Raw genomic sequence first — 22092 nt, forward strand, 5'->3', positions numbered from 1 at the left:
CAGGAAAATTAGGCAATGGTCATTCACACTTTAGCCGAATATTTGAAGTGACCAAAGTGTTTGAAGGGGCGTACAAGGTAGATGATCGTCGTATTTGGAATATGAATAGGATTGTGAAACTTAAGTGAACCCTGAACCTTGGTGTTTTGTTGGTTTGGTTTTCTAAGGGGCAAGGGTAGTGTAATATTGTGCATATGGTAAATAGGTTAAGCTCATTGCATTGTTAAGTTCATTGTATTTCAATGTATTTATGTTAGTTTGGTATCAACTGGTCTTCCCTCTCTCTCTGTTACCCCTGCCTGTTGCCAGGGGTGGAGGTACTAGAAGGTTGGTGAGGCAGTGTGGACCTGAGAGAGGAGGATCTATTGAAGGATATGTGGAGTTTCTCTGGATGAATATATCCTAGATATAAATATTTCTACAAATATCTTCTTTCTGTTTTACCACCATCGATAATACAGATATCCTGAGTGTGTTGTCAGTGACAATGGTCCACAATTCGTTGCTGAATAATTTCAAAACTTCTTTTTAAAAGCTGGGGTAACACTGGACAGCAGTTTATCATTCTAAGGAAAATGGTCTGGTGGAGAGATGTAATTGTGTACTGAAAGAATGTGTACAACTGTCAGAGGAATGTGGCAAGAATGGGAAGGATGCTGTCAAAGAGATGTTGTGGAATTACCGTAATACCCCCTCATACGGCTCCTGGAGAAACTCCATTCTCTTTGTTGAGGAGTAGGCAGGCATGTACAGTGGCAAAATCTGCCTTTGTGCAGGAATCCTCTAACATAGTGTGCAATATAGAGTTTTGAGCAGAGTGGCCAGGTATCAAGAGAAATGTGTGCACAGACAATGTTATGAAAACAAGAAGCAGGATCTTACCAAGTGGTCTAAAACCCAAGGAGGTTAAGAAGATCTTAGGCAATTGTGTATGGTTGAACGATGGCAAGAAATGGAATATGGGAAAGGTCTCTTTGTGCAATGAATAAGAACATAAAGTTTGGTTGAATAAGGAGACAGATGTCAAGTCTCTGTCTGAAGTCAAATTGGCAGAAGGAAATAGCTTTAGACAAAATTGACTTAAGTGTTTTGTGTAAGAATTTATTTAATACTGTGTGTTAGATTTATAGGTTTATAGTTTATTTCGACATATTTATCCACTGGAATGTAGAGAAATGCAATACATGCAGTGTCTAGTAAAATTTGTTTAAAAAAAAAAAAAACACACCATATGGTTGTTATCCTAGCAACTGATGCTGACCTGCTGGGTTCTAGCCTGGACTCCAGGACGCAGCTCACAGTTGCAGGAAGAGAGGACATGAAGAGGACGTGCATGGGGTTTGTAGTTCTGGACACAAACTAATTTGATCTACATTTACGCATCCAGATTCTTAAAACATACCATGCAAAATATTCCTACCACTTAAATGCCCAAAACATTGCATTTGCAACTATTCCAGGGGTGGGTTATCGTGTGATTCCAAACCAAGACCAGAGTTTAGATCTCATTAAAGCAACGCATTAGGTTGTTGCTTCTGCCTATGCTGTTGTGGCGGATACCATCTCCTTATTACAAAAACGCTACTGGTGGCCAGGTCTATACAAACAGACGAAACAGTATGTGCTTTGTTATGACAAATGCCAACAAATTAAAGGTCCAGCATTAACCGTCCACTGCAGACACTCCTTTTAGTCTCAAACAAACCAATACAATGTGTACACCTAGACCATTTTGGTCCCTTAGAAACTGATGGTGCCTACATATACATCTTGGTCACTATAAGTTCATGTTCCAGACTTCTGTGGGTATGGCCACAACAATCAGCTAAAGCCCAAACTTTTATTAAAGATTTGCAAGTCTTCATCTGGACATATGCAGTTGCATTTCACTTGCCCATGGCCCTGCTTTTGCCTCCAGGGCATTCAGGGACACAATGGCAACAATGGGTGATCAACTTCATTATTCCTCACCAAACCATCCCAAGGGACATTAGGTTGTGGAGAGGAAGAACAGAGACATAAAGCAATCCTCATCAGCAAGGTACTAGGTTCTGGTCATAGCTGGCTTCATCACCTTTATAGGGTCCAGAGAGCACTGAACAATCTGCCCAGAAGTCCTTGGGAGGACGTATTCCATATGAGGTCTTGTTTGGGATACCTATATATGTCCCAGATCTTGACGGCCCTGGTGTAGTGGCGTGAGAAACAGTTTGGCTTGCAGGGTCAGCAATCAAAGGGGTCTTGACCAACACAAACTTGTCACCCGGGCGGGGGCTGTCTCCAGGTGCTGGAGGGATGCTGTGGGCCTTGTCTGGCCAGCAGTTAAAGAGCCAAGGCTTGAGCTGCTTTTTTAAGTCCTTCATAGAAGGGGGAAGTGTGCAAGTGGAGTAGGAGGTCGTTCCAGGAACTGGTGGCGAGGTGGGAGAAGAAGAAGAAACCGACGAAGCATTTGTGGCGGATGCGGGGGACATGAGTTTGGGAAAGGGAGGCTGAGCGAAGTTCTCTGGTCAGTGGAAAGTGAGGTGGTTGTTGATGTAGGCAGGTCCGGCATTGTGGCTTATCTATCATAGCCAGACAATAGCTTTAGAGAAAGGGCCCAGTAGTAGTCCTGGGCTTCAAGACCTGCTTTGTGTTTGGCAACACTGATCAGATGTAAGCAGTTCAAGCTTCATGATTTCACTGAAATTTTCACAGTTCAGCAAACAATTTGAATCCTAACAACCTCTGAATTGGCATCATAAATGAGCAGAAGTTCAAGCTGTTCTCATGGACTTGGACAATGTTCAACAAACGTTCTGTCTCAAGGTCTACATCTTTCTGGTTGTTTTTCCATGGAAGATAAAAATTGACCAAATGCATTCCAGCATTTTTGGTTCATGAGGTAAAAAAATGGTTATATTCAAAAGGTTTGTATTTTTTCTCCGGTTCTTTTTAATGATGTAATAGAGACAGGAGCATTGTACTCACTGCACATTGTTTCGTCAGTAGGCCCTGAATTTACTTGAGGAGCATTCTAAATGTTTACTTCACTTCTTTTGTTGTTGTTCAGTCTGGCCCTATTTTGTGGTTCTGGAAGGAGCAAGATGGCAGGGACACTAAGACCAGGCACAAGTGGTGTAGTGTTCCTGGAATGCTTGGCTTTTCAGGTTGCAAAGAAGGCTGCATAAAGTCTTATGAAGCAGGGATGGGTGGAAGGTAGTCTAAAGTTCTACATACTGTAAGAATAGATGAAAAGTCACAATCCTCAAAATGTTGCTTTTATCAGAGTACGATCTACAGATATCAAGGGTTGGGATGGCAAATCCCTGTGTACATAGAAAGAAAAAAAGTAGAGCACCTTCGAATCAAGAGCGGACTATCGGAGTGCCTAAGCATTAATTGTTAAGGATCACTGGCGACTGAGGGGAAAACTCGTGCTCCAAAGGAGCAAGACATGATAATGCCAGGATATTGGAAAACGCTTGCTCCCTTGCACATTTGAAGCAGATACCAAGAAGGGACTCACTTCACTGCGTTCAGTTGTGCTGTCAAATTTCCTTTCAGCTCCTCAGTCTTCTGAGTCTACTGAAATGTTGCACTCCTAATTAAAAGCTGAAAAGAGACACATATACAAAATGATGCCTAAACCAAACAGATGTTTGGTTTAACAATAAAAAATGTCAGTCGAACACCCTTACACAACAATTGATGTGTTCAGGGACCCTTTTAATTGAGGTTGGCAAAAACACAAACCGCAGGCCTACCAATCAGGGCCTGACAGCTCAGTGTTAGTTTTCAATCTCTATTTCTTATTGTCTAACAGGAGTACACGTTTGCAAAAAATAAATAAAAACATGCTGCCTTCTACAGGCATATTCTCTTTATTCAAAAAAACACCGCAAAATGTGATCCATTAACCACATATGTAGGTATATGCCACTGCTTCTTGATACTGGGAATAAACTTCATGGCAGAGAATCTCAGCTTACACCTTAAAAAAAAGGACCCCTTGCTGCAGAAACATGGCAATTAATTTCACACAGATGTTTTTGTGGCTTCTGAATTATTAACAGAACCCTTTTCCTTCTCATCCCTGTCTGGAATGCCTTTCTTTGTTCAGTATACACAACATATAAAATACAATCATGCTAAATTGAATACAACTTTCAAAATTGCGTATCTTTACCTTACAATTGGCCCCCTGTCTAGCTTCACATTTTATACTTTTCAAAATATTCGCAACACCACTGGAAGTTTTGGATAGATATTGATTTCTACTGCTTTTTCAGAAAGAGGGGTGCTATCAAAGGGTTAGGACAAGGAATACATGTAATTTAACTACACTGTCTGTTCATCTGTAGACAGCGAGTACACAAAGCTTCTACGAAGGCTAGCACAATCTAAAGACAGTCTGCTGCATATAACTTATGTGGGGTTTAGAAACAGTAGAGACCAGCAAACAGAATATTTCAAAAGAGGCATGGAGGCAGACCAAGAAAAACATATTCAAAAGACATTGAATGGAAGAATTTACCATCTGCTTGGTTGAGATATGAAGGTTAGATGTGTTAAAGAGGCATTTGAGAAAAGCAGGCTTAAGCAGCAAAAACGATTCAAACCATCCAAAAACGTGCAGCACATAAGTATAGTTCAAAAGATTGAAAAGCACCAGTATGGACACAAGTTACTGGAAATTGTTTTGACAATTAACAAAAAATGTTGTGACGGTAAATAATTGTGGACCTATTCAGATACCTCAGTTAATAAAGTTTTTAATTGACTCAGTAACTACAACAGATTGCTCAATTGTTTTACATATTTATTGTTAGTGTCAAACGTACACCAAAAAGCACTGATTTGTTTGACCAATCACAGCTATTTTATTTAACACATACAATTTCAGCGGTCTGATGTTAACAATGATTTTTTTTTTTTGCCACCAGCTTACGTGCTTATTAAACATGAAAAAAAAGGACATTATATACAAGAAATAACTATTTTAATAACATTCTGGAATGCACATCTTCATATCCGCGGCAATCCCATCAACATCACTCAGTGTATTTCCCAAGAATATCAGAGTCTCGAAACAGGAAATATTCCTGTAAAGGAAGATTCAGAAATTAGTTTTTCTAGGAAAATTTATACATTTAGTATTAAACTAAGTAGGAAAAAAGTAATGTGCAAACCTTGTCTTCCAATAAAACTTTGGTACCTCCATATTCCGGCAGTAGAATTTTGTCACCGACTTTAACACTTACAGGTTGTATTTCCCCGCTCTATATGTAAAAACAAGATTAACAAGTATTAGGGTCTGGGTAAACCAAACATTTAACTAAACACACACACACGGATGTGAATAGAAAAAAGAAAATTAGACTGGTGTATATTTTTTGTACAGCAAAACTCATTTCCCAAACCACCTCCATCCTATAAGTTGTGATTGTTGTGGACGTTTTCCTACTCTATCCTTGAAAAGTATGTCAGTTTACTAATGCAATACTACCGTCAGGTTTTTGCAGAGGTCACTAGCATTATTTTATGGTTCTGCGTCTGCAGGTGTCACCAATTGTTCTTACTCCTTAGCGCCTCTTCCAGGCTCAATTTTACTTGCCTCGCTCACTCTTTACCAGCACTAGTCAGGCTTGCCCCATCTATCCAGCTGTATTGAGGATCTACTTGCCTAGTGGCAGGGCTACTGGATTTAGCAGGTACCACAGCTGCTTCAACAGCTGTGTAATTATATCACCAATAAATCTGACCACCATGTGCTGCAATATTTTAAAATCTAAAGTGTTTATAACTCAATTGGTACAGAGGTGAGAATTTCAGGGGACGTAGCTATCAAGATGTACAAAAGCACATAGTATTCACCATCTTATATTTTTCTGCATGTCGTATTGGCAACCATCCTGAAATAAGTACACAGCTTCAAAGAGAAGAGAGCCTGCAACTGCCTAGTCCTGTCAGGAATCTGGGTTGGACTCCCCTGAGTAGGAGAGTGAACGCATCTGCAAAAATTACAAGACCAGGGAGTTGTTTTTGTGACCAGGCTCATGTGTAGTGGTAGCTCCAAAACAGAAGTAGTAGGAAAGGAGATCTGGGGTGACCGCACCAGTCAAAGAGAGGTAGCACACCTGAGTGAAAGGAGCAGCATATAGCTGGATCTGGGCACTATGGACTAGAAGCTGGCGGAGCATTGCAGCTGAGACAATGCCACAGGGAATGGCACTGTGCCCTGTACATGCAGGAAAAACAGCATGGGCTCAAGCGCCTGAAATAAAGAGACTAAAGTACTGGCAAAGGCAGGGAAAGAGCAAAACAAACGTGAACAATAAAGTTTGAGTATGGTACCGCGTTAAATGTACAGATACACACGCCTGTATAACAGCTACTACAGTTCTCAGTGGAATTAAGATGGGGAGAGAATTTTATGGACCTAGCTGTCTGAATGACAAACGGAATGACCAATTTCTCATTGTTAGCCAGAAAGGAACACAAATATTGATAAAGGCTAGGCTTTTGCTCCTGATATATTGAATACATTCAATGATAATTTTCTACTAATAAGACTGATAACATAGCTTGAATTTAACTGGCACAAAGGTGAACTATAAGCCATCAAGAACAGGAAGATAATGCATCACACTCTGCAACACTAAAAGAGTCAAGGGTTTGATTAGTCTACAGGAGGAGTATGGATCTAGATCTGAGCCATCTGTTGATTTGATGGGTGTATGCAGCACTGGAATTCAAGATAGACGGGTCTCTATTAATAGTATTCTACATAGAGTCAACCCGGGCAAAGTAGCCAATAGTATGAAGGTGACAGGCAGTGGAGGAGACAATTATGAAAATGGTGGCAGAAAATGTAGTCTGTAGGTCGCAGGATAGTGTCACAACACTGTCCCTATCTGCTAAAATGGAAGATAGGGAAGGCAATAATCTTGGGTGCCTAAAATTCACTAAGGTGACTGAGGTTCCTTTGGTTGAACTCTTGAGAACTCGATTCTCAATATTAAGGAGCCAAAAGGATTGTCAATCTTGCACAAAGAGCCCTTGCCCGGTTTAGGTGAATCTCAGTTTCTAAGAGTGGATGGTGGGCTTAGACAGGTCATGAGATGCTGATATTGTTATTTGACTGTTACCTAAGTATTCTGATGATGGGTGTGTTGGTAGGGTGTACTTTATAAGAAACATTTATGGAGGAAGTGTTTTTTATTGAGGTTTATGGTAGGGTAGGTTGGATTACTACTCGATTAGTAAGGAACTGGAGAGTGGTGTGTGCTATGGCTATGACTTTCTCAATCACTACCCACTGAGATTACAATACATAATATAGCCCTGGGATTCCCACATGCAGCTTTACGGAGACCCTTGAATGTAGACCTCCAATCTGAAATTGGATGAGAAATGCAATCCTATTTGAAATTTACTGGGGTACTGCATTGTGCCTGGCAATTGAATGAGACTCTCCGACGGTGGCAATACATGGATTTCGCTTGGAAAAGATAGCTAGATTGTACTCTTTCCAAGAGCTGATGCAAACAGCTGGAAAGTTAACTTGAGTAAAAGAGTAGCTGAGAAGAGACACTTGCTGGAGTGTGAAGGCCTCCTGACAGAAGCTGAAGATTGCTTAAGACAGACATTACATTTTTTCCACATAACAAAAAGGAGACAAATCTGTTAGGATGTTTGCAGGACCTCTGAAATAGGGCAAGTAGGTTGCATATGGGAAATGAGGTAGTGAAGGCAGTAGTGACAAGGGTATAAAAGACTCCTCAGAGAATATTTATCTGAGCTATATCCAGGATCGCAGACTCCTATATGGGAAAGGAATTTAAGAGATGCATCCCTTTCACAGTGATCAGGTGGGAACCCCTTCCCTCATGTAAGTGGGAAGTGCTGAAGGCCATTAAAGCAATGAACTGTGTGAAGACTAAGAAATGGACAGTCTACCAGAAGAAGTGCAACAAATATGCAGCTCTCCTGAGCACTAAACAACTAGAGGCTGACAGAGGGAGGAGGGACTTCATTTTCAGCGAGGGAAGACCAGATTGACTGTGGTTCAGACACTGGTGAAATCTGACCAGTAGGGGTTTGTGCCTGGGAGCAATAGCATATTGAATCTGAGGACATTGATACATGTTAAACAATTTGTGGAATCAACCAGCAATAAATTTGCATTGGCCTTCCTGAACCTAGAACTGGTTCAGTGTGCTGGCAATAACTATTCTTACTACTGAAGTGTTAAACTTTGGCCCACTGACAAGGATTTACACGTGCACACACACACTAACAGTCCATTGAGTGTCTACGGTGTGGTAAAGCAGATGCAGACTTTACACATATGGGTGGACAATGGGATGATGCAGAAATATCTTGAAGTGGGAGGTTTACAAGCTTGTTTAATATTGGGTAGACAAAGGATCACAATTGACTGGTTGCAGTAAAGTGTCTCAGTGGTGAAAAATCAAGTAGGGAGATATTCTGGAATGGTCAGCTGTAAAGGAACTGTACATGAAGAGAGTAAATATGGCTCATACAGTGTCTGAGGATTTAGTCACATTGATAGGTCTAGTTAATTTCATGCCCATATCACCCAATGATCTCCTAGCACAGAGACAATGCCAATTGTTTTCAATGGCAGTAAGGTCACTATCATAAGACCGATGAAAGGGAAAGTAGACTATTGTTTGAAAGATGTACTCTCAAAATCATAAAGCCTAACAAATGAATTGAGATTTACCATGTTGTTACATACAGCACTAATATTCAATAAATATTATTTAACATGTAAATTTGCTATTTAGTTGAAAATGAATCAAATGTAATAAAAAAAAAAAAAGAATTTCAACAAGGGGATAAGAGTATTCTAAAAGGAGTCTACAACAGAAATTAAACTGTATTGAATTATTAATTCATCCCTTGTAATGCAAATGCTTTATTTCACCATCTTCTTCAAGTTTCTTTCAAAGCAGTAGTTATTTTGAAAAGACACTCAAAATGTATAATCCCAAATGTTTTGTGAGTCGATAAGCTTGAAATCAAAAAGTTCTGCTTAATGAATGTGTAAGGGTTTCTTGTTGAAGAGATATGTTCCAGAACAAAGACTGAATTCAATGCAGAGCTGCACGAGGCAGTTATTGCAAAACAAGGGAGGGGTGCAGAATAAAAAAAGGAGATATAGTCACAACAGTCTCAAGAATGTTTTTTTTGCCTTCTCTAGGGTGCAGCATTGTATATTTTACAAACTCTTTACTTGAGGTAAGCTGTTACAAACAATAAGCTAGCTACTTTATTAATATAGGGGTTTTAGTAATGCTCTATATCCAATGTTGTGGAAACTTCTTGGGGGACATTTCACATAATATGGCAACCATCAGAATTATGTACTGTTTGTAATTATTATTGATCGTTAAAAATGTAGACATATATAGTTGAGGCTGACGGGATAATGTGGGCATCCTTGAGTGTCAACTGAATACGAAAAGTCAGCCATCACTCATCAGGTCAGACTGCTTTTATATTTCAATCTCCATTTTATTTATGTGGCCCGATTTAGATTTCAGCGGATGGTTTACTCAGTCACAACTGACACGTATATCCTGTATGCCAAAAAATAAATCCCTTATGAAATAATGGGACTCATATTCCGACAGACTGGATATCTGTCACCATTGGGGCGGAGTAACCCATCGGCAGAAATCTAAATCAGGCTCTTAGTATTCAATTGTAATTTAACAGCCTCATTTGAGTTAATGGCACCAGTCTCACAAAACCACAATTGTATATAAACTCTGTGTGAACTGTATAGCATTGTATCAACTCTGTGACCCAAGTGACCTGAAAAGTGTTTTTTTTTAATCATTTCAATGATTGGTACTTCCTACTTCCTTGTTTTAAGTGATTACAACTATACTATTCAATGCCCCAACCTTGCCAAATAAGTGCTCTCTCCCTTCAGGTTCAGAACACTGGGTTCTTATTATATCCCTACTGTTCCCAAGGACAAATGCATTCCGTATTCTCACTACTCTACATTAACTGCACCTCTGACCCCACAGTCACCTTCACTTCCTGCCATGTGAGTAAACTTGCTACTCACCTCCTTTACTTATTGATTATATATAAAGCAAACAAGTCTGATGATCTACAACTTAAAATAATATCTATATATGTTTATATGTAGAAAGTTGGCTCTGTATGCACTATTTCAAAGTGAGAAATAGTGTGCACAGAGTCCAAGGGTTCCCCTTAGAGGTAAGATAGTGGCAAAAGTAGATAATTCCAATGCTCTAGTTTGTGGTAGTGTGGTCGAGCAGTAGGCTTATCAGAGGGTAATGTTAAGCATTTGTTGTATACACACAGGCAATAAATGAGGAAAACACACTCAAAAGACTTACTCCAGGCCAATAGGTTTTTATATTGAAAAATATATTGTCTTAGCTTATTTTAAGAACCACAGGTTCAAGATTTACATTAAACACTTTAAATGTAAGGTACTTTACTTAGATACTTTAGGAACTTTAAATGAATACAATATCATGTATATTATTTGTAAAAAATGGCAATAAGCTATTTTCAAAGTGGACACAGTGCAAAAATCAACAGTTCCTGGGGGAGGTAAGTAAAGGTTAGTTTTGAAGGTAAGTAAAACACTTACTTACAAGTTTCAAGTTTGGGGCATAGGCAGCCCACTGTTGGGTGGGGCGGGGTGGGGTGGGGGGATGGGGGGGTTTCAAGGCAACCCCAAAGTTACCACACCAGCAGCTCAGGGCCGGTCAGGTGCAGAGGTCAAAGAGGTGCCCAGAACACATAGATGCCTATGGGGAACAGGGGTGCTCTGTTCCAGTCTGCCAGCAGGTAAGTACTTGTGTCTGGGGTGGGGGGTGAGACCAGCGGGGTTTTGTAGAGCACCAGGGGGCGGGACACAAGAAGGCACAGAAAGTACACCCTCAGCAGCACAGGGGCGGGCAGGTGCTGTGAGCAAAGCAGGCGTCGGGTTTTAGATTGAAAACAATAGAGGGACCCGGGGGTCACTCTAGCAGTGCAGGCAGGCAGGCACAGGGGGGTTTCTCAGGACAGCCACCACCTGGGCTAAACAGAGGGTCACCTGGGGGTCGCTCTTGCACTGAAGTTCGGTTCCTTCAGGTCCTGGGAGCTGCGGTGGAGTGTTGGTTCCGGCATCGGGTCCCTTGTTACAAGCAGTCACGGTCAGGGGGAGCCCCTGGATTCTCTCTGCAGGCAATGATGTGGGGGCATCTCAGGTTACTCACGGGCTCGCAGTCACCAGGGAGTCCTCCCTGTGGTGTCTGTTCTCTGGATCTCGAGCCGGGGGCGTCAGGAACAGAGTATGAAGTCTCACGCTTCCGGCAGGAAACATGCAGTCTTTGAAAGTTGCTTCTTTGTTGCAAAGAAGTTGCAGGTTTTTAAACAGGGCTGCTGTTCACTGGAGTTCCCTGGTCCTTTAGTCCAGGGCAGTCCTCTGAGGCTTCAGAGGTCGCTGGTCCCTGCTGGATGCGTCGCTGGAGCAGATTTTTGAAGTTGGAGACAGGCCAGTAGGGCTGGGGCCAAAGCAGTTGTCGTCTTCCTCCTCCTCCTCTGCAGGCTTGTAGGTCAGCAGTCCTCCTCCTTTCTTCAGGTTGCAGGAATCTGATTTCCTGGGATCTGGGGAGCCCCTAAAGACTGAATTTAGGAGTGTGTTTAGGTCTGGGAGGGCAGTAGCCAATGGCTACTGTCCTTGAGGGTGGCTACACCCTCTTTGTGCCTCCTCCCTGTGGGGAGGGGGGGCACATCCCTAATCCTATTGGGGGAATCCTCCAAACCCAAGATGGAGGATTTCTCAAGACAGGGGTCACCTCAGCTCAGGACACCTTGGGGGCTGTCCTGACTGGTGGGTGACCCTCCTTGTTTTTCTCATTATCTCTTCCAGCCTTGCCGCCAAAGGTGGGGGCAGTGGCCGGGGGGAGGCATCTCCACTAGCTGGGATGCCCTGGGGCGCTGTAACAAAAGGGGTGAGCCTTTGAGGCTCAATGCCAGGTGTTACCGTTCCTGCAGGGGGAGGTGAGAAGCACCTCCACCCTGGCCACAGAGTGACAAAGGCACTCTCCCCATGTGGCCAGCAACATGCCTGGTGTGTGGCAGGCTGGCAGGAACTGGTCAGCCTTCACTAGAAGTTGGTTATGTTTTCGGGGGCATCTCTAAGATGCCCTCTGGGTGTATTTTACAATTGCACACTGGCATCAGTGTGCATTTATTGTGCTGAGAAGTTTAATACCAAACTTCCCAGTTTTCAGTGTAGCCATTATGGAACTGTGGAGATCGTGTTTGACAAACTCCCAGACCATATACTCTTATGGCTACCCTGCAATTACAATGTCTAAGGTTTTGCTTAGACACTGTAGGGGCATAGTGCTCATGCACATATGCACTTACCTGTGGTATAGTGCACCCTGCCTTAGGGCTGTAAGGCCTGCTAGAGGGGTGACTTACCTATGCCACAGGCAGTGCGAGGCTGGCATGGCACTCTGAGGGGAGTGCCATGTCGACTTAGTAATTTTCTCCCCACCAGCTCACACAAGCTGTGAAATAGTGTGCATGTGCTGAGTGAGGGGTCTCTAGGGTGGCTTAAGACATGCTGCAGCCCTTAGAGACTTTCCCTGGCATCACGGCCCTTGGTACCAGGGGTACCAGTTACAAGGGACTTACCTGAGTGCCAGGGTTGTGCCAATTGTGGAGACAAAGGTACAGTTTAGGGAAAGAACACTGGTGCTGGGGCCTGGTTAGTAGGGTCCCAGCACACTTTCAAATCGTAACTTAGCATCAGCAAAGGCAAAAGGTTAGAGGGTAACCATGCCAAGGAGGCATTTCCTTAATAATATATATACACACACACACACACACACATACATATATATCCACACACACGTCTATATATCCACCACTTTGCTTATCTCAGACACCAAATCAAACATCCTTCATAAGGAACTTGCCACATTTCCAACATATGCCATGCATCAACCAAAATTAACAATGGTTGTCTGGATCACCAACTGTCTCAAGATCCCACCAGTACGCCCGAGCCTAATATTAAACTATTATTACACCTACTACACTAAATATGTATCATCCCTTTTATCCTCCTTGTCAGTTATTGCCTACCAGAAGTTATCAAATCATTCTGTGACGATCACAGTACAATCATTAAATCATTATCGATCGTCATTTCTAGGGGGCTTCAATCTCAACATAATCAATCAGCACGCCCTTCTCTTTTCACCAAGTGCACTTATCACCTAGTCTCCATTTTCTGCTGCTGACTTCTCATTTAAGAGCGCACACAGTAGAACAAGTCTTGGTAATTTCTGAGTGCCATCCTTCCCTCCAATGCCATATGCCAACTCAAATGGTATGCCATCAGCAGAATTTATCTGCACCTCAACACTGTTAAGTCACCTGGTCCTCCATGTGACACTACCAGTCCACAAACTTTTAAACTCAACCTTTGACTTACACCATCTTGACAGACTTCACTCTTAGTTCAGGCACATGACAACAGTACTTTAAGTTAGAAGTTGCTAATGTAGCCCTAGCACAAAAACAGACTGCGGACGCGCCCACCCCCTCTAGAAAGACCCCTTCAACCTTTAAATTTTCAAATGCTTATCAAAGCACATATTTTCAGAGGGTGTTACATTAATCACTAATGGTCCTAACTCCATCTGCAAATAAGTGTGCTAACAAAGCTGATATACTGTGCCACTATTTCCATAATGTTTTACTGGCAAACTGTCTTAACTAGTCTCTCAACTTCTATCAACAGTGTGTTAAATACAGTTCTGTTGATCACATCTTGACCCTCGAGGAGCACTGTGTCTACTCGTGCCATTACTACTGTCTTAGAGGTTATCAGTAAATAATTAGATTACCCGAAAACCCACTATATTGAGTATGCGTCTATACATCCACTGTTTAACAATTCACTGTACTTTAGCATTGTTTGCAAACATTTTAATGGTGCTTCTGTGCGTCTAACAGTATATCACTGTAGCAATGTGTTACAAAATATAGCAGAATAAATTTCTTTGCTTCTGGTGTGTTTAATCCTCGTGGGTGTTCAAAATGCACTTGGAGAAAGCACGTTTGTCAATGAACAACAGTTCTGTTTCCATCCATCTCATAGCAACCCTGCTATGGTCTCTCATCCCATCATTTGTTTTTGCTCATACTTTTCTTGTTTAGATTGTAGCAAGAGTTAAAGTTTCACACAGATTCCTTAATTGTGTAATTATGACAAGAGTTGTAGAGTCAGTGTCATAGGTGTCCTACAGTTGTGTCTTTTATGGTCCTTTTTTGTTGGAAATCACTGCAGCTCTTTTCCCATAAAATAACAGTGTTTTGCCATTTTAACCCCCATGAGATATCTTACCCAGTGCTACAGCAAAAAAAGAGTTTAACAGATTTATATATACACCAAACTTTCCACAAACGCCTTAACTCATGCCACCTTCCATGGTCACTGTGCCACTCTGCAGAGGTCACAGGAAAAAAAGGCTATCTAACATGATCAAAACAAGGTGGAAGCAAGTTCTAATGTGTGTCTTGGGTACCGTAACTGGCGAATTTGAGGGTTTTTCCTTTGCTGAACATAACTAACTCTTACCTGTGGTATTTTCTGTGAATATACAGAAGTGTGCACTGCCAATAAACTTGTGAACTCCAAGTAATGCTTACCTTTCCTTTTGAGCCTGTTCCAACTGCCATCACGGTTGCTTGCAATACTTTCCCTTGAGATTTTTCTGGAAGCATGATTCCGCCTTTCGTTACAGTCTCAGCAGCGAACCGCTCAACCAAAACACGATCAAAGAGTGGAAGAAATTTCTTAAATGCCTGACCAGCCTGTTGACAAAACACACACAAAGCTGTGATCATACATTCACAAACTTCACTGTAGTAACACAATACTTAATATTCACTTTGAACATTGACCCTACACAGGTCTCAAAAGATCTACTCGCCCACTCGCTATGGTGAGTCATATTTTATCAGGTCAAGCTATTTTTAGGTCCTACTCGTCCCTTTTGGCGAGTTGACTAAGAACAGTGTTCTCTTCAGTCAAAGTGAAGAAGCAATAAAGACGCCATTACATTTTGTTCTTGTCACATTTTATCTGTGTTTAAAGAAAGAGGTCAAAGGTCAGTTTGTCTTTCTGGCTGTAAAGTTCCTTGACTTTATAAGGTGAACTATCTCACCTGCTGTAAAAAGTGGGAAGGCTGTAGAATGTCAGGTTTTTCTAAACACATACCATTTAAATAACTAGGTCAACTGTACAAACATTTCAAAATATGTCACCGGTTGTGAAAGTCCATTCTTTGTACTTATGTGTGATTAAAAAAATAATTTAATAGGACGAAAACAAAACAGAACACTTTACTTGGTGATGTGCAAATGATAAATATGTTTTCTCAAACCCAATTTTCACAGATTATTGTTAGTACACTATATAGATTTACCAGTAAAGCTGCAAGTTAGAGCAAAGATTTAGTCTACTTAATCAAACGAGTTTTTTGGGACAGCAGAAACGCTGAACTCACATAGTTCAAGATGCACTCATGTGAGAATGAAGAAAAACGTGACTGTAAAAAAAAAAAAAAAAAAAAAAAAAAAGTCTAGGATCACACAATTTTAGACACGTTTACAGGTCAAGTACATTACAATTAGGTCGAGTAGATTAATTAAGTTACTCGACCTCCAGGTCTAGTCAAATTTTAAGGATTTTTCTAGGCCTGCCTACAATAAAATGAAGCATTCACCTCCTATGTTGGTTCAAGAAAGGCAGACCACTTATTCAGGATTTTCTACTGATATACCATGTAAGAATCAGGTGTGCAAAAGCTTTAAATTGAACTAATACCTCAGCCTATGTTTTATTCCTAGCCCAAAGTTAAAGTTTCAGTTAGCTAAACAAAAATGGAAGGTTTGTAAAGCAATAGAGTTAAATACAAATGTTTCTGTGTAGATTTTAGCAGTCCATTCCCTTTTGCAGTTGAAGCTCAACGAATCAGTGCACTGATGACCGATCTCCAATGGCCACCAACCATTCCCTGATCTGGCTTCTAGGTTATCATATTATGTACATAGACACTTGTGAACACTATATTTTTCTATGTTACTGAGAACGCCCTCATTGAGGGTAAGAAAGCAAGATTTCCTCTAAAAAAACAAATCCTATTTCTAGCACCACTTAACAAGTTAAAAATTAACTCATGGTGAAAATAACAGTTTGCCTTTAAACATTCTTAACATTTACAAATTAACTCTTTTCAAAGATTGATAAAAACATGTGGCTGAAACACTGCAAAATTCGGAGGGAGAACTCTGAACATCACAGATTTTAACCATGACAAGATGTATGCAATAAATTAATGCACCTGATTCTGCAACAGAAAATGTGAAATTATTAAAGTGTATAAACATCAACGTACTCACTGCAACTTTCTACACCAACCAATGTAAAGCACCTTCCTCTGTAAGACACCTACATATAACTAATACCAATGCACTTTTAAGAGGATCAGGAGGGACATACCCTTCATTGCCAAAAAAGGCAACAATTTTGACTATGACACCTGATCTGCCTCCGGTGGTGGCGCATTGGATGAGGGGGACTGTGGCGAGTGAGAGGTCAGCGGAGCGGAGGTGGCGAGTGGGAGATCACTCTTTTGTTGAGGTAGGTTGGTCTGGTGTTGTGGAGGTATGTGTGTGCGTGGATGAGGATTTTGAAGGTGATCCTCTTGTCGATAGGGAGCCAGTGAAGGGATCTGAGGTGTGACGAAATGTGTTCATGTCGCAGGAGGTCCAGGATGAGGCGGGCAGCTGCGTTCTGGATTCTCTGGAGTTTGAGTGTGGAGCCGGCGTAGAGGGAGTTTCCGTAGTCAAGCCTGCTGCTGATGAGTGCGTGGGTGATGGTCTTTCTGGTCTCTATGGGAATCCATTTGAAGGTTTTTCTCAGCATATGGACTGTGTTGAAACAGGAGGAGGTGACAGTGTTAACTTTATGGGTCATGGAGAGGGAGCGGTCCAGGATGATGTCGAGGTTGGGTGCGTGGTTTGCAGGGGTTGATGGAGGGCCACCAGGAGTTGTCCCATATGGTTTTGTTGGGGCCAAAAATGATGATTTCGGTTTTGTTGGAGTTGAGCTTAAGGTGGTTTTCTGTCATCCATGTGGCTGTGTCAAGGAGTGCAGCGTGGAGGTTGGTTTTGGCGGTGGTAGGGTTACGGGTGAGGGAGATGATGAGCTGGGTGTTGTCTGCGTAGGATATGATGGTATGGTCGGACGATGCTGGAGAACGGGGTTATGTAAATGCTGAGAATGGTGGGGCTGAGAGAGGACCCTTGGGGGACTCCGCAGATGATTTTGGTGGCTGTGGAGTGGAAGGGGGGAGGCAGACTTTCTGGGTTCTTTCGGTGAGGAAGGAGGTGAGCCAGTCTAGGGCTTTGTGTTGAATCCCTGCGTCGTGGAGGCGTGTGCGGAGTGTTTGATGGCAGACAGTGTCAAGGGCAGCGGAGAGGTCCAGGGGGATGAGTGCAACAGTCTTGCCCTTGTCGACTCTGGTTCTGATGTCGTCAGAACATGCAATGAGGGCTGTTTCAGTACTGTGGTTCTTGTGGAACCCAGACTGGGAGGGGTTGAATGTCTTATTTTTCTCAAGAAAGTGGGACAGACGGGTGTTCACTAGTTTCTCTGTGACTTTTGCGGGGAATGGGAGGAGTGAAATAGGGCGGTAGTTGGTGAGGTCATCAGGGTCAGCTTTGGGCTTTTTCAGGAGTGCGGTGACTTCTGCGTGCTTCCAGGGGTCTGGGAATGTGGTGGAGGCGTCGAAAGAGCTGTTGATTATGTCGCGAAGCATGGGGGCTTTGGCTGGGCTGGCTTTGTTGTAAATGTGATGGGGGCAGGGGGCAGAGGGGGAGCCTGAGTGGATGGAATTCATCGTTTTTTAAGTTTCTTCGTCGTTGGTAGGGGCCTAGGTGAGTAGTAGGTTGGGGGGTGGGAGAGGGTCTTTGTTGGTCGAGTCGGAGGTGTGTGTGGCAGGTGCGTGTGGTTTGAAACTGTTGTGTATGTCTAAGATATTGCGATGGAAATGGTTGGAGAGGGAGTCGCAGAGGAGTTGTGCGTGCGTGGGGTCTATGTTGCTGACTTTGGGTTTGGAGAGCTCTTTGATGATGGTAAAGAGTTCCTTGCTGTGGTGAGAGTTACTGTCTATGCGTTCCTTGTAGTATGCTCTTTTGGTGGTGTGTACGAGTTGGTGGTGTTTGCGAGTGGAGGTTTTGAGGGTGGAGAAATTGGTGGTAGAGGGTTCCTGTTGCCAAGCTTTCGCTGCTTTGCGGCATTCACACCGGGAATTCAGTGGTGAACCAGGGGGCGTTCCTGATGTTGCGGGTGGTGATGTTTCTTCTGAGGGGTGAGTGAGTCTGCGCAGGTTGTGAGCCATTGTGCGAGGTTATGAGCAGCAATGTTGGGGTCGTTGGTGTGTGAGGGGGGGTTCTGTGTAAGTTGGGAGTTCAGGTGTTCTGTGGGGATCTTGTCCCACATGCGGTGGGGTGTGGTGTGTTGGAGGTGGTGTGTGGGAGGTTTGAAGAAGAAGAAGTGGACGCAGTGGTCGGTCCAGTGGAGTTCGGTGGTGTGAGTGTAGGTTATGGGGTTGCTCGAGGTGAAGACTGCGTCTAGTGTGTGATCTGCTGAGTGGGTGGGTGCTGTGACCAGTTGTTTGAGTCTGAAGTTCGTGAGGTTATCTAGAAGGGATGAGGAGTTTTGGTTGTGCGGGTTCTCCAGGTGAAAGTGAAAGTCACTGAGGAGGATGTAGTCTGTTGAGGTGAGGGCTGATGGTGTCAGCGATGGCGTCACAGAAGGGGGGGCAAGGTCCTGGTGGTCTGTATAGGAGTGTTCCTCTGAGGGTGGTGGTGTTGTTAATGTGTATTGGGAACTGCATGTGTTCTGCACTGTCTAGGGTGTTGTGTGTGTTGGTGGTGACCTTAATGGTGTCTTTGTGCATAATGGCAATGCCACCTCCTGGTTTGTTTAAGCGGTCTCTGCGGTGGAGTTTGTAACCATCAGGGGTGGCTGTGGCTATGTCTGGCTCAGATGAGTGGTTCGTCCAGGTTTCTGTGAGGAAGACGATGTCTTGTGAGTGTGATGTGATAAAGTCCCAGAGTTCTATGGCATGCTTGTGTAAGGAGCATGCAGTTAATGTGGTTGTGGGGGCGGCTGTTTTTGTGGTGCGCGATGGTGTTGTCGTGGAGTGTGTTCGGGTTGTGGGGCTTGTTGGGGTGGGGTCTGTTGGGATGGGCGGGGGCAGTGTGAGAGTCTGCTGCGTTAAAGTTGTGGGGAGCGTTGGGGTTGGAGTGGGGCGTGTGGGTGTTTCTGGTGTTAGTGGGGGAGCAGGAGAACCGGCAGGCATAGCAGGTGGAAGGTCCCTGTGTGTGTTTGGGGTTAGCTTGGGTGCAGGCGACTGGTCTTGGGTTGAGGGAGTGGAGTGCGGTTGTAGAGTAGTGATGTCTGGGCGCGGTCAGGCTTGCTGCGCTCGCTGCGCACGTCTGCAGCGCGGCCGCCATTAAGAGGGTAGGGTGGGAGCGTGGAGCAGATGGGAGAGAGGGCCAATGGGTGTGCGCGGGGCCGCAGTGGCAGGGGAGCAGTGACCGGCCGGAGCAGACAAAACAGGCTGTGAGAACCAGGAGAAAAACAAGAGTTAAACAGAGGGGGGCAGAGACACGTTGAACAAACACGCCAAAACTAACGGCAACATAATTTACAAAAACATGTTATGGCATACACAGAAGGAATTACTCTGGGAAGGGAAACAAAGCAAAACTATCATCAATAAAAAACACAAACAAAGATTATGGCAAACACAGAAGGACTTACTCACAGGAGGGCAGCAGGAAAAGCCTACCACTAGGCACCAGGGATGAGGCGCAGGCGGGTGCCTGCGGGTGGAGGAGGGCTTTGAACCGCTGTCAAGGTGGCAGTCAAAGCGTAGCAGGGGCACAGGGCAGGCTGGTGGAGCCAAGTGAAACTCCTGGCCAGAGACTGTCAGGGAGTCTGATTTCAAGAGTGGCTCTGGATGGACCACCAATTACTGACCATATCTGGCACAGAGCACATTATTTATTGATATGCCTCACGTTTCAAAGGACCATTCGCCAGCCCCTGGCTTCACCTCTAAAGTCTACCGGTGAGCCCAATAACGCCAATTCTCAAAATATATGCAAGCTCTTTAGTCAAGTATGTATTAGGTTTACAATTAGACTATTACATTGGGCACTACTACATGAATAGCCAAAACACTGCAACTAGGATACGTAATGCGTGACCATGAGTGCTCTTACGTTTCTAGTGTAGGTACTGTATAGTAGCATTTGCAATCGCTCACTACCCCTATGTGGGACTGTGAATGCTTACCCACTCGGATAGCAAACTACACTGAGTATGTAAGGTGTGTTGCAAAGACAGTGTTTTAGAGCACATGTGGAAAGAGTTATCATGTAGAGGTAGGTGAGCCACCAAAAGCTCAAGCCAGGCTCAAGCCAGGCTCAAGCCTGAAGCCTGGCTCAGCTCGAGTTCCTCTTGGAAACTCAAGCCCATTACGATCCGAGCTTTAATGTACCTTCTGCCTGCCACTGCCCATCTACTGGGGATGTGGTGTTAAGGGCAGAGCTGTAGACTCTGGAATTTGGGAGCAAGGTTCCAGTCTGTTTCAGCTCAACATCCTGTAATTCTGAGCAAATCACTTAGTCTCTCTGCGCCAATTAAAAAAAAAAAAAAAAAAGTGACTGTGTAATGTAAGTGGTTTTCATGTTAATACCCTTGTGTCGAGGGTGTGCTGTAGAAAAAAATGCAGAAGAATGTGTAAATAGGTAAAAACAAAGTGTTAATATAAAAAGCTAAGACACATAGCTAAAATATCCAGACTGACTTGTACAAACAAACCTAGATAAATCACGGCTTTCCCACTTAAATTATGCGATCGTAGGTAAATGTTTTATTTAATCAAAACATTTTTTATTAAAGGGCTTATGAAAGCACTTCCAAATATGTGAGTTATGTATATTAACAGCACAAAAACTATTGTGTTTGATTTAATATAACATAGTGTTGCTATATTATACTCTGGGCCAGACCCTTGGCTCAGATCTACTCTCCTCGTTAAGTTGTTGATTTGTCTGTCCACCGTTATGATCATGCCGTGCGTGATGACAACCGAGGTGCATTTATGCTATGCGACCAAGCTCCTAGTAGTACGATGGTTGAAGATATAAAAAGCAGATATATGCAAATTATATTATGGACTGACCATCTTAGCCACGGGCGCAGCAGATGTTGCGCATTCATACACCAAAAATGGAGATAATCAGAGAAGAAGTAATCCACGCAGTGACATGCGCCAGGCAAACATGCTGTTGAAGAAGTAAACAATTATACCACAAGAATGGGAGTTTGTGACACAAGCAGTAGTCCTGAACCATCTAATTTTTGAAGGAAGGGACACTATCTGCTGCTGAATAAATGCATCACATGATGGAGGAAAGATGCAGAAGGACAATGAAGGTTGGCAACCGCAAAAAAATTAAACAAATTTAACTCCAGCCAATGGGGCAAGATAGGAAAAGCTTGGTAGGTTATTGACATGATAGCACAAGAGCGAAGCAGCATGCCTTGTGTTAGCCTGCTGTCCTCGGCCCTCCATGCATATCCAATACTTTTCATAGATCCCTTTTTTTATTTTTATTTACATGGGGCAGCCTCCTGGCATTCTTGAATTTCTTCCCAAAACAACGTTCACTTTAATTACTACTAATAAATCACACTTCAGAGTTAAAAAGAATGTCGCTTAAGAGTAATAATTTAAAAAAAACACAAACGAGCCGTACCATGCTTCCCCTTATGTCGGCTAGGACAGCACCATAGCACGGATTTCGGTAGATCTCGACTTGCTCAGTCTTAGCCCAGCTTTTCTCCGACCTGCGATCATTGTGAAAAATACTTCTTAGATGTAAAAGTGTTTGGTAACTTTTATTAAGAGGTACCGATACAAAGCCCCGGTATCATAAGAC

The 22092-nt window shown here is 43.1% G+C and overlaps 1 protein-coding gene across 3 annotated transcripts in view; it reads right to left on the bottom strand.

Moving 5' to 3' along the window:
• The window catches only part of LOC138285629 (MOB-like protein phocein), a 464238-nt gene that overhangs the window by 441255 nt on the left and 891 nt on the right, over positions 1 to 22092 (bottom strand). The window contains exons 1-4 of one of the 3 annotated variants that reach the window (XM_069225825.1): positions 21910 to 21929; positions 14716 to 14880; positions 5169 to 5258; positions 4782 to 5081 (exon numbers count right to left, since the gene is read on the bottom strand). In XM_069225825.1, the coding sequence (XP_069081926.1) occupies positions 5031 to 5081; positions 5169 to 5258; positions 14716 to 14880; positions 21910 to 21912 (309 nt within the window). In that variant the 5' untranslated portion in view covers positions 21913 to 21929 and the 3' untranslated portion in view covers positions 4782 to 5030. Of the gene's footprint in view, positions 1 to 4781; positions 5082 to 5168; positions 5259 to 14715; positions 14881 to 21909; positions 21930 to 22092 lie in introns of those variants that run through there. The other 2 variants (XM_069225824.1, XM_069225826.1) reach the window with 2 other exon arrangements.

Source organism: Pleurodeles waltl, chromosome 3_1 (genome assembly GCF_031143425.1).
Source record: "Pleurodeles waltl isolate 20211129_DDA chromosome 3_1, aPleWal1.hap1.20221129, whole genome shotgun sequence".
NCBI classification, from domain to species: Eukaryota; Metazoa; Chordata; class Amphibia; order Caudata; family Salamandridae; genus Pleurodeles; species Pleurodeles waltl.